Source organism: Geospiza fortis, unplaced genomic scaffold (genome assembly GCF_000277835.1).
Source record: "Geospiza fortis unplaced genomic scaffold, GeoFor_1.0 scaffold186, whole genome shotgun sequence".
Taxonomy (NCBI): Eukaryota; Metazoa; Chordata; class Aves; order Passeriformes; family Thraupidae; genus Geospiza; species Geospiza fortis.
Window position 1 is genome coordinate 5,174,251 of NW_005054331.1, and position 12,773 is coordinate 5,187,023.

General features: G+C 36.7%; 1 protein-coding gene across 2 annotated transcripts; it reads right to left on the reverse strand.

Annotated features, from left to right (window-relative positions):
- Positions 1-5,287: 5,287 nt before the first annotated feature.
- On the reverse strand, positions 5,288-11,318 carry IKBIP (IKBKB interacting protein). Of its 2 annotated transcripts, none has more exons than XM_014307278.2 (3): positions 11,089-11,312; positions 10,259-10,376; positions 5,288-6,325 (listed from the first exon to the last, which is right to left on the reverse strand). In XM_014307278.2, the coding sequence occupies exons 1-3, from the start codon at positions 11,280-11,282 to the stop codon at positions 5,570-5,572; spliced, it is 1,068 nt and encodes a 355-aa protein (XP_014162753.1). In that variant the 5' UTR covers positions 11,283-11,312; the 3' UTR covers positions 5,288-5,569. The 2 variants fall into 2 exon arrangements, with proteins under 2 accessions (XP_014162753.1, XP_005421668.1); XM_005421611.3 differs by lacking the exon at positions 5,288-6,325 and adding an exon at positions 8,279-9,373 and having other exon boundaries at positions 11,089-11,318.
- Between the last annotated feature and the right edge of the window lie 1,455 nt (positions 11,319-12,773).

A 12,773-nucleotide genomic window follows, 5' to 3' on the forward strand; every position in this document is an offset into this window, starting at 1 on the left:
CCCTGTTTCACACTTTAGAAACTAGAGAAATGTTACCCTTCCACTTAAAATTAGGTTTTCACTGTTTCCAGAGAAGTGCCAAGAACCTGTCCTTGCACTTGGAGCCCACTGATCATTTGCCTGTAATAAGCTGTTACTGTGGAACAGCTGAACTCCTGAATGGCTGAGATGAGACTGGAGTCTGGTTGGGCATCCTAGTCATGATATCAGTGTTTCTCACAGAGATAAAAGGAACCTTATGCATACTAGAGCTGTTTCTGCCTTGGGATGGTCATCCCAACTTAACTTATGCTTACGTGACTAATTTCTGCTTCTGTTGGCTTTGAACCACACCAAAGAACTTGGCCCTTCTGATTGTCCTGTGGAATTAAACAGTAGTTGCTACCTCTTAACTAGAGAAAAGCTGATGTTAATAAAGATTTTCAAATATATTTGACTACTAATGGTGTACTTCAGCTTTACAAGAAAATAAAAATGGCTTGTCTTTTATTCTAAAGTTTTGAAAAACTTGCCAGCTTTTCCCTATCTTTGCTACAGCTGTAGTTTTTTATTTCAGTTATTTTTTTCTGAATTAGTATAATACTGAATTATGGTTGAACCATGTATTTCTGCAGCTCAAGGAGCCATACCAGGTTTTCTGGACCTTGATGTGACGAAATACATGCTCCTCAGCACACAAGAGGAGACAGTTAAGGCAATGTAAAGGTATTTATTTCTGATTTTTTTTCTCAAGTCTTAGTGGAGGGAGATGTGCTGCCTTCTGCATTTCACCTGTTCAATAACACACAGTTGGTAATCACTACACCCTATCCAGTACTGCTTTGCCACAAAGTAGAGCTGGAGCTGATGTGGTTTTTTTGCAGTTCTGTGGATAGGCTGCCTTATAGCATGTGAGGTGTTGATACTGAACTTAGCTTGGCACTTCTGTTATACTGCTTCTTCATCTTGACTTGGCTCCTTCAGAGCCAAAAGGACAAATCAGGCAGGTGCCATTGGAATATCATAAATGTACTGACTGCTGCATCTTGCTGGAGTCAGATGTGCCTGCTATTGTAGCACTGAGCTTCTCACCCCCTGGGAAAATCCTCCAATTTCCAAGACTTTGAATGATTATGCTAAACAAGAAAGCTGGGTCTTATTTTGAATTGTTGCCTTTCAGAATGTAGAGTAAAAGCTAGAACTACATCCATTTCCCTGTCACCATGACAGTAATAAAGGCACTCAGAGCGGCTGGTATCTGCCTGCATTATGCAGCAAAGTCAAATTTAGACCCTAAGTCTAAATAAAATACTTGTACAAGTACTTTGTTGTTGAATTAAAATTATTTCATGCTAAAAGTATGTAAATCTTTTTCCCATCATGAATGGGAAGCTCTGAAATTATTTAATGAGTCATTAAATACTTGTAAGAGCTTCCTTGGAGAAGAGCCCTTACTATGACTTGATCTTGTATTAAGACTGTTAAATCACCTTTTGAAGTTATGTGTATGGTGCAGCTTGCTAGGCAAAACTCACTTTTGTGTACTGAAAATCAGTTTCTTTAGAGGTATTTTTTAACTCAGTAGATTCTTCTTTCTTTGCTGAAAGTTCCTTCTAATCCTGGGAAAAGTGAAGAAAAATTTTAAGGCTGGCAGAAGACTGAGACAAGCTTGGCTCATGTAGTGAGGTAGTCTGTCAAGCAATCTAGTGCTGAGCTAAATTTCTCAAGACTCTCATTCTGTATGTGGCAAAATCACACCCTTTTCCTCTAGGATTGAGTCCATGTTGCACAGTTGTTTAAAATACAACAATAAGAGCATCTTAAGTCCATTTTCTTATTGCTCACTGGGTAGACCTGAAACTATCTTTTAAAGATGCTTAGATAATTTTATCAAGGTAGACCTGAGATAAGACTACAAGGAGTAGCCAGCAGTTCCTCTCCTGTAACTGAGGAAGGGAAAATACACTTAGTGCTCCTTGCAGTGTTGTATTTCAGTGGAAAACGCAAGAGGGGGAGAGAATTGCCTTGCAGCTGCCAGCTTCATTGACATTCAGCCATAGGATTGTTCAGATGCTTGTTAGGAAAGGGTGTTGCTTAAAGGGTTGCCTGCTGGTATTTTAAATAAGCTTCAGTGGGAAAAATGTAGTATTAAAATGCATTTAAAAGGTCAACTTTGTCATTGATAACTGCTTTGTGCATAATGCCTGGTACATTTTCTGAAGGTTGAGATAGAGCAATGGTACTTTTGGTGGATTTGCCCTTACATTGCAAGGAAAGTCCTGTATCCAAAAGAGGTACCCCATTTTGAACTTAGGTAACTCCAGACCCATCAATAAACCCCAAAGTGCTCTGTAAAACATGGATTATGTATATGCTGCTTGTGTATATTTTATGAAGGAGAAAACATACTTTCTTGCTGGTTTTGGAGCTGAGATGAGCTTTCTGGTTTAAAGCATACCATATATATAAATTTGGAGTAACAACTGCATTTGCACATGGTGTTTGTATCAGGCTGTACTACAGATGAAATGTGCTGACGCTCACTGATACTTGCGGAAATGTCTGTTGCATATCATTTTAAAATGGGCTGTAATAATACAAATACTTGTAACTCATTTACATTTTTACATAGAAATGATGTAGTTCACAGTGAAAACAATAAACATCCTGCTTTTTTATAGCAAATATGAGTACCTTGGGTAGATGAGCTTAATAGCTGCATGGCTTTGTTACAGAATACAATTTTTGTAACTCAGTGCTAGGGAGAAAGATACTGCTAGCAGAAAATTCTTGACTAAGCAGATGTTCTGGTGTCTAAAAGTAGATTTTATTCTTTTGGGATTCATTTGCTCATGTAATTTTTCATCATTGATCATTTAATGCTGTTGCTGGCTTTTGGGTTGTTTTTTTCAATTGGCCAGTTTTGTACCTGAAAGCTAAATTAAAAGCAAAGATGGCCTGAATGTCACTACAGTTTGGGCTCAGTGGGATGATCTGTTTTAAGTAGTATAGCTGTAATTTTCATTATTACCTGAATCTCTCAATAATTTGATAATATTGCAGAGTATCACTGCATGACCCTAGAAATGAACTAAGGGGTTGTACTTTCACTGAGCCAATACTCTCCCCACCACTGACACTACTAAAACACAGAGGCAAGGTTACCTGTCTGCTTTAAATTTTTGAAAAATACCTCACTCTCTGCTCACCTTTTCCACTGTTGAAGGAGCTCTCTGCCTCCCTGCTTAGAGCAGTATAATTATAAAGCTACTACAAAACTTCCAATTTTTTAGTACAGTGGAGATGTGTGCCTGAAGGGCAAATAGAGATTTGTAATACCTGTGTGGATTATGGAGAATTTCCAATCGCTCGCCTTAATGCTGAGGTCAGTACAGTGGTGTGATAACTTGAGATACAGATTATTCCAAAATATTTTTTTCAAGTAAACTTTTCCTTTGTGACTTAATTTTTTTGTCTTGCTTGCAGCAAGAAAAGTTTCTGAGAGGATTATCCTGGGAAGTAAGGGTAATCTGTAGGAAGTCTGCATACATTTAAAGGGAAAGGGAACTGAATGGTCCTGTAACATTTTTTACATGCTTAACTTCCCTTGGAGACCATGCACAGGACTGCACACTCAGCTTTTCACTGGGAGACGTGTTCTAGAATTTGGAGGTTGAAAGTGAAATCCACAGTTGTTTATCCTGGCTTGTTTTCTGGTTGCTGTTCCAAGAAGTACACTCTTTTCATGCAGACAGACCTCTGCTGTGTCAAGGCTGCTCAGATTAACTGTGCAGCTGGAATGTATTTTTTTCCACATCACTTGTGTAGATGTTGCTCTACCGGTTCTCTGGTTCTGCCTCTCCAGATTCTGACTGGCTACTGACCACAAATGATGCATTCATAAAATTGAAAGCAAAGTGAATAAAGTGACTGTAGCCTGTGATGCCTTTAATCCACAATATATTTATTATGTAACCCTCAAACCCCTAAGGTGTATGTGCATGTGTACATACATTGCTTCAGGCATGATAAGCAATGCATACTTTACCATGGCTGTTCTTTAATTTTGCTGCCTCCTTCAAATGCCATTTGGTTATTTTCAGGAACTCACTCAAGAACTGTGTGGAAGAGCAAAGGGACAGGGGTTGGTAGAGTATCTGTGGATACTCTAGGAAATCTTGTCTTTTGACAGGTTTATTCTTGCCATCTGTCAGGTGGACTGGAAAGGGGTAGAAGAAAGGGGGAGATAGGAATGGACCTGTACCAAAAAGAGGAAAACTTTAAACAAAGTATTGGAAGTTGACTGTGGGCAAATGAAGCAAAGAAGGTACAGAAGACCAGCAACATGAAGCAGACCAAAATACATGGAATGCTGAATAAGGATGACAACAGTGAGGGAGGGGAATGCTTGTATCTTCCATACCATCAAGAGTCTAGTAGCTGCTAGATGTTAAGGTATGGCAAACTGAAAAGTTATAAAGGCTTTACTATACACTTACACTTCTGGATATAATTTAATTTACAGGGATTTTCTGAGTTGCTGTGTCACTTCTAATTGATATTTACAGCCATTTTTATTCCTATTTAAAGCACTTCTCTCCCCCACCTTCCTCTGCTAAAACCATTCCCACTATCTTGTTACTGCCTACTTCATTTTCAAACGTCTCAAATCTGTTGTTCTTCAGCACCTAAATAGTCCCAGTAGTTCATAGCAGTAGCCTTTTGGGATAGCAGCTTCTGTGCTAATTCTGCTGCTCACTATAGTATTTTACAGACTAAGAAATAATGAATGACTAACACTGTTAGGATTCCTGAGCAGACACTGTGACACTGGGATAAAGCCATCAGCAGCATTATTGGGTCTTTCAGAGCATTGTCCCTATAGAGCGTTCTGTGTTTTAAAGACAGAATGGTGCTGCACAGTAATTTTGATTTAATCACTTAATCAGTAATTTTGATATAAAAGCCTTTTGTAAGGCTTTTATAATTATAAAAGCCTTACACAAAGCCTTATATAAATTATTCCATCTAAATATGTGACAAACTTTCTGGAAGGCATCTGCAATATTTCTGAGCATTTCTTGCTTTGCTGCATTTACCTTGTTAAATATTATTTTAAAAAGAAACTAGTTCACAAAAATCAGAGTGAATAGAGACAAAGTGCTACTGCTGTTGGACTACCTCTTGTTTAGCTGGAAACCACAATTCTATTCCTTCCTTTGCAGCAGGAAAGCGAAACTGGAATCTGTCATTCTTGGGTCCTGCTTTCTTCATGAAAGCATACTTTAAAGCTAAGAGCATAATTTTATACTTTAACACTGCTTTATTGTACAAAACAAGCAATTTATTAAATATAGCATCTCTCATTCTTCAGAAAGAAAAATACATGCAAAGAGGTACGTTTTTTGTTCACATTATTATTTCTCCCTTGAAATAAGTATGACTTTTTCCTGTCCCATTCAAAGGAATATGACAAATTTCAGGTTTAGGTGTGCTTCTAAACGAACCCTTTAAATATTGTCTCAGTACTACACTTTATAAGAGTTAACACTTCTCAAACACTATTCTTTAGGCAGTGGCCTTTCAGTGATCAATTAATGTCTGAAATCTTGGTTATTTCATCATTCACATCCTTGAGCTCAGTTTGAACTCTTGTTAGATTGGCCAATTTCTCATTCAGTAAAGCAATTTCCTTCTCCCGTTGTAAGACCTCTTCCACTAATTTTCCTATTCTCAGTGTTAGGTCATTTATTAAGGGCTCCAAGATGGCAAACTCCTTTTTAACTTTGTACATCTTGGGTTTTAAATCATTAGCAAATGTAACTGTCTTCAGAACTTTTGCTCTGTCACCTTCAAGATTCAAAAGTCTATCGGAATGCTTGTTAAAATCGCTCCTTAACTCAGACAGTGCTGTCCTAATTTGCTCGATTTTCCTTGCATTACTGGATGCCAGGCTTTGTATTTTCGTACTTCGGTCAATGCTACTGGTAAGGAGGTCACCTATGTTTTTTACTGTTGCTTTTTCACCCTTTTCCACTTTATCTTCTAGTGTTTGCAAAGAATCTGTCAGTGCAGTCATGTCCGAGACCAGGCCTGAAATGCGCCTTATGTCAGTTTTTACTGTCACAATTGTCAATGTTACATTTTTTGCTACAGAAGCTGCGTTCTGTTCAGCGCTTGAAACTGCATGAAAAAGGCTTGTTAAATTCTTCTCCAGTTCTTCTTGTTTTTTAATTATGCTGCTAGACCATGTTTTCATTGTATAAATATCTTCCTGCAGATATTTAACGTGAGAAATTATTTGAAGATCTTCCAGCTGTTTCATTAAGTTCCAAGTCTTTTCACACTAGAGGGATACAAAAATATTTCTAGCTTAACAACTTAACATCAAAATTCAAGCTATACTTTAATGAAATATCTTACTATTCTGACATTCAATTTGAGTGCAAACCCTGTGTCTAGGAAATAAATTTCTGTTACAACACAATCAATTTCTTTTTTCTTGTCAGTATACATAGTAAACATTAGTACTTCTGTTACAACAAAAAATTACAAGAAGGTGCTATATGACTTTCCAAGGTGACCTCTGAAAACACAAGTCATCAAATGGAATCTTCTTCCATACATAGGAATTTTTAAGTCTCCATAAAAGCTATTTTAGTGAAGGAAAACTCATGCTACTGCTGGATTTTTGTATTGAGTTGCTAGTTCAAGCTTTTATATTTATTTTCTTATGATTGGTTCTTGGTTTTCAAATCTGAGAGGAGAAAAGGAAATTATCTAAGTGAAACTATCCAGTTCAATCCCCACTAAGTCAGGGTAGAACTTAGAAAAAAACCACCAAACGGGCAAACTGAAACACATTCTATGAGGCTAGAATTAGTGTCATATAAATCCTTTTCTGGACATTAGTAGTAAAAATATCATCACAGAAACCAATATTTTTAACTCTTCAATAGTGCAGGTCATTCCTCAATAGCTCAGAACCGTTTTGCTCAAAAGCAAAAGACCAGAATTTAGGTTGTGGAAAGTTGTGCTTGTTTCCTACTTAATGCCTCCAAGGATGAGGATTTCATGTTGAATCTCCTGCACATTCAGCTTTCAGTAGGGTTGAGGTTGATGAAAGATTAGGGATCACACCACTGTCACTCCCACCACCCTGCCTCAAAATGGTACAAAGTAGAAACACTAGAACTGAAACACTGTGAAAAAAAACTGAAACTTGTGAAAAATATTTAAAAGGCATTTCTTTATATCATAGTTTTTCCTAATAGGACAGGGAACACTAAAGTATTTACTCTGTACTCTTTCTGGAGGAACAGTTTATTTTGAATCAGATTATGCACCAGGACAGGGGAATTCACTACAATATATTTTTATTTTGAATATCACTGTAAACAGAAATTTATATATAAGCAATAATTATATGAAACCAACACAGTTTTATGACATTGAGAAACACTGGTTTCATAGTCTCTTGAATGGACAGTGTTACTTGTTTAGTGAAAACTTCAGTGGAGTTCTAAAGAAATTAATGTACAAACCCAGACTAATTTAAATTAGGTCTGATTAAGTCTTAAATGTGTGTTCATACTGTTTCTACTAAGCAATCTCCTTTCCAGAGAAATACAAAATTATTAAGCCAATAAGTCTGCAGACAATTTTTGTTATCCCCGAGATCCAAATTTCAATGAACCTCTGTCAGGCCTACTAGGTAGTATTACATCATGTGTAAGTAGGTCTGTGGGTAAACTGGATATTCCCTGCTCCCAAGCACATAACTCCACTGATTTCATTAATTACTTTTGCAGCTCTTGGTTCAGCAAACTTTGGGAAACAATGTCAGTGACGTTAATTTTTTTTCTTTTCAAAAGCAAAGCAATACAGGACATATCATGTGATGCTGAACAAAGAACATCCTACAGAAAAAAAGGTTAAAAAGTTAAAATTTGTTTCTAAAGCACCAAAACAGCTCCCTCAAAAAAAAAAAAAAAAACCAAACCAGGTGCTACGTAAATGCCAGCTTATAGAAACCAGAACAATACAAGGGTCTCAGTAGGTTTTCTCTAACGGTGTTTTATCTAAGCTTCAGCTGTTAAAAATGTACTCTGCTTTCCTGCAGCATGAAACCATTATGGTGTACAACACTTTAAAAGCAAGGTACAGCTATCTCAGCTGAGAAATAAGTGATTAATTGTTCACTGTGTTACAAGTCTATGGAAAATAATACACAAAGTAAAAAACAAAAGAAACTAAGTAGTGAAAGCTACATACAAACTAAAATTATGCACTTTCCCCCCTTAAATCTAAATACTTGGCTTCAAATATTTTAAAGAAAAAAGATCTTTTAATAAATAAACTGAAAATAATCCTTAATTTAAGAAAATATTCCTTTCCTTCTTTAACAGAGTATTACTCTCTTGCTCTCTACCCTCTTTCTCAACCTTTCAAGCTGTTCCAATGATCTTTAGATCAATGACAGTACATCAGCTATCCCTGACATAGATTTAAATCACATTATTTATAAAAAAGTGCTTTTTCATCAATGAAAAATCAAAGACCAAATTCACTTATCCCCATTCTGGTCATTTTCTAAGTGAAAGCTTTCTAAAGTTACTTCTTCTGCTTTTGAAGATACTGCTTTGTCAGGCCCTGTTTCTAGAACAGCTAGTTCATGCTGCACTTTGATCAAGCTGCCATTGGACTGGAGGCCTTCAAGAGCCTTCTGCATGGCCACTGTATCAGAAACAGTTTTCAGCATGTCACGTTCCACAGCGTACAGCTGTGTCTTCAAGTCCTCTGTCTTTTTCTCCATACCAAGCAAGTCACTTGACAACTTAAGAATAGAGTGAATAGCATTTTCAATTGTTGGCAAATGGGTCTTGCACTCCTCAATTTTAGGTTCATAGTTTGCAAGTTTCTGATTCAGCTCTGTGTCCTTGGCTACCAGACTGTTCTGTTCTTCTTCTAGCTTTTCAACTGACTTTGCATCCAAGTTCAACTTTTGTTCAACTCTAGAGAATTCATCATCTTCTTGCTTTTTTAGTGTTCTGATATTTCTGGCTGTACTGTCCTCCAAATCTTTTACTCTTTCTGCAAGGGATTTAATTCTTTGGTCAACTTCATTGATTTTGGAAGTAACTTCTGTGTGTATGAACTTTGCTTCAGATTTTAAACCACTAGCATTTGTGTTCATTTCATCCAGGCTTCTTCTCCAGGAATTTGTAACATTCTGGAACTTCTCATTAATGCTCTGCATCTTTAGAGATAGAGTCTGTTCATTGTTCTGAATATCATTTATGGTGTTATGAAGAGAAGGTATTTCCTGCCCAAACTCAGTCATCACAGAGATGGATGAGGCAGCTTCTTGCAGGATACTTTCAGAAGACTCAAGCTGCATTCACAACACAAAACAACGTCTGTGTCTACTTAACAAAAGTAAGAACAGAAAAATCTTTCCATTTATTAGGAGATAATGAAGTCCCTTAAAAACCCCTGTAGTACTTGTTACAAAGCTCCTCCATGGTGCGTTTCCATGTTTCATCTTAAAAATATTGTTGGTTAACCTAGCATGAAAAAGTCACAGAAAAAAAGCTATGTCTGTTGTTGAACTTCCATAGCATATGCAATTTTCCGTGCTTGGTTTTTTTTGCGTCCAAAATAAATCTCATGCAACATTCTGCAATCTGAAGTATAGTATATAAATATTCAAATTACATCATGTATAAATGACATTATTCTGAGATCAGTGCTGAAACAAAATCATGGCATGAGCCATGCCATGCTACCATTCTTATCTGTAAGGTATCAGGGATAATTCAGCAGCCAGCACAGCTTTTCTACTTGGTAATGTCACATGTGGCTATATCTTTTTTCATTACTATTCTATTTTCTTATCTATCATTTATTATGTCTTCATATCATTTGACCAGGTCTGCTACATTAAAATGTCAGTAAATTTTCTTCATATCAATGTACATTAGAATTGCACATGAAAGACGACTGGTAAAATGAAATGTGCATGTATGTAAGTTCTTAAAAATAGTTTAGTTTCTAAAAAATAATACTGAGATACAACCACTGTATTCACATACTGGAACAATGGCATTGATTGACATGCTTTGTCACATGAAATAGTCTCTAAATGCCTACTCACAGGCAAGTAAAACACATTCTGAAAACTTGTTTTAAAACAGGCAGTTAAATTAACAAAATAACAATGAAGTAAGCAATGACAAATATTCACCAAAGATCATCCAATTAAGATGTTAATGATTACCTTTTCAGAAATCAAGTTTACTTTATTTCCCACATCCATGATTTTTTCAGCTTCTTGATGTAAAAAACTGTACTTTCTTTCCAGGTCAGCAAATTGACCTGACTGCTGAAATAGAAACCTGCAAATTTCAAGTAAATAAACAGAAAACATAACTTCTTAATTAGTATATATTAAGTATTCCGTGACTTGATTCACAGCAAATTGCTACTGGAGGGATTTGTATTCACAGAATTTGCCAGATCAATACATGACAAAAAAAAAAAAAAAAGAAAAAAAAAGAAAGAAAGTGATCTGTCTTGATATTGGAGTTATCTTCTAAAAGAGGTATGACAGCAAGGAGGCATCCATAGATGTCTTTGCTTTTACACTGCATGCTAAGGTAACCAAGGCACTGATGCTGCTAAGATATTTTAAAACATCTTTAACAAAGGTATTAGTCATTTACTTAAAGACTCCACCTGATGGATGGTTTATTACACTGCTGAGCAAATTATTTACAGAAAACTCTTATTTTACTTCTTCTGTCCAATTATTGCCTGCCAAATGAGCACTTCCTGTCAGCCTAAGTTGCTCTCCAGGTCGATGCAGTCTCTGAAGCAGATATTTAGAATTCATGGCACCTTCAGTGTGATGTAACAGCTGGAGCTTCTACAGTAACTCACTGCACAGCCATGTTTCCATGCTTGTCAATACTGCTACTCTTTCCTGGATGCTTCTGGCTCTAACACGTTTCTATAGACACTTAGCCCAAGCACTCTGTTAACATGTAAATCATACAGCCCACATAATACAGAAGAAAATACTAAAATCCTCTTTAGAGAGTTACCTACCAGCTCACCACCAGACAAACAGCAAGGGAAATGATACTCAAACTTGTCCTTGAGTCCATCCAAAAGGAACTGTGATTATTGCTGGTCCTGGGACTTGCCAGCTTCCCATAATTACTGTGCTTGTCAGCCTTCTGTGAACCTTCACTGGTCTTGGATGAAGAAATACCTTTTTTCCTTGGCTTAATTTCAGACATTTTGTGGTTTTACAAAGCAGAAGCAAAGGAGAGAGCTAGGAAAAAAACACAGAAAGGACTAGTTTTTACTTCTTACATTTTACTTTTAAACATCCTCAAACATAAACTTTAAATTCACAGATACACCTCTAAACATGTTTCTTTTGGTGTTCACTATGCTTCCTAGTTATGTGAACTTCTGTAAAGTATCATAATACTTTCATTTGCTTTCTATATTACAGAGCACTGCTTTTATATTTTCTCCAACTGAACTCACTTTCCAAGCTTAAGCTAATTTCATATTTCCAAAAATATTTCATCTGCTGTAGAATAAGCTATTTTAAATATGCATTTAAGATTACAAGGATTAAAAGTATATTTCTTTCTGTAGCTGATGACTGTCATGAGTTCATCAGCAATTTCACTGATGAACTTGCATTTTACCTGTAGATTTGAAAAAGAATTATTACCTACACCACACTAAGAGGGGAAAGTTAATTTTTCAATTTAATAAATAAAATTGCAATTCAAGCTTTAATTTAGTAGTTCTATTGTAATGATTTCATGTCATCTGTAAAATCACAAATGCCTGTTAACAAAAAGTCGTAACAGAAAAATTCAGAAGATTCATGAAATCATGCCTCTAGAAAAAAGAAAAAACTATAACTTCCCCTTGATAAAATTAAGGTCAGAATAGATTGAGGCAACATAAATCTCCAGCTCATATTTTAGCCATCCAAGTGAAGTTTGGAAATGAAGATCTCCAGGTCATATTTTAGCCATCCAAGTGAAGTTCAGAGTGTACTTTTTAAGCCTAAAATCTTCCACCATACTGCTCAAAATAGACTGGATCCTTGGCAGAGTTGCTTTAGCCTAATTTGAGACCAAACTATTGTGCTGGTTTTTGGATCACTTTGCAGCATTGCCACTTAGTCACATCTCAAAATATAAATATTTGGAGATACTGACATAGTCATGTACAGGGGTAAAAGGCATTGTTTAAAATCTAATCTGTCATGCAAGTAGCTTAGAGCTGTTTGAGCCACAGTACTAGGAAGCATGCTCTGAGCTTGAAGCATGGAGGAAAAAAAGTTTTTCATTTCCAAAAAATCCCACAAAAAACCAAAACCCCAAAGAAAACAAACAAACAAACAAACAAAAAAAGCCACCAAAACAGAAAAATTGTATTTTGAAGCTTTAAAAACATCTTTGGGTTTGAGAGCACATACCAAGAAGTTAAAGTAGAGGAAAAAAAAAAAAAGAGCTCTGAACAGCAGTTAGAGAAAGAGTTTAACAGAGAAAAGCTCTGCTTTAGGAGGACGGCTGCAGCGCGCAGCCCGGTGCTGTACAGGGGGATGAGCCGCAGCTCCCCAGAGACCCTTCCGGACCGGTCTGCTCCCCCCAGAGTGACCGACTGCTCCCTCCGCTCCCCCAGAGTGACCCACATCCCCTCCGTTCCCCCAAAGTGACCCACATCCCCTCCGCTCCCCCAGAGTGACCCACATCCCCTCC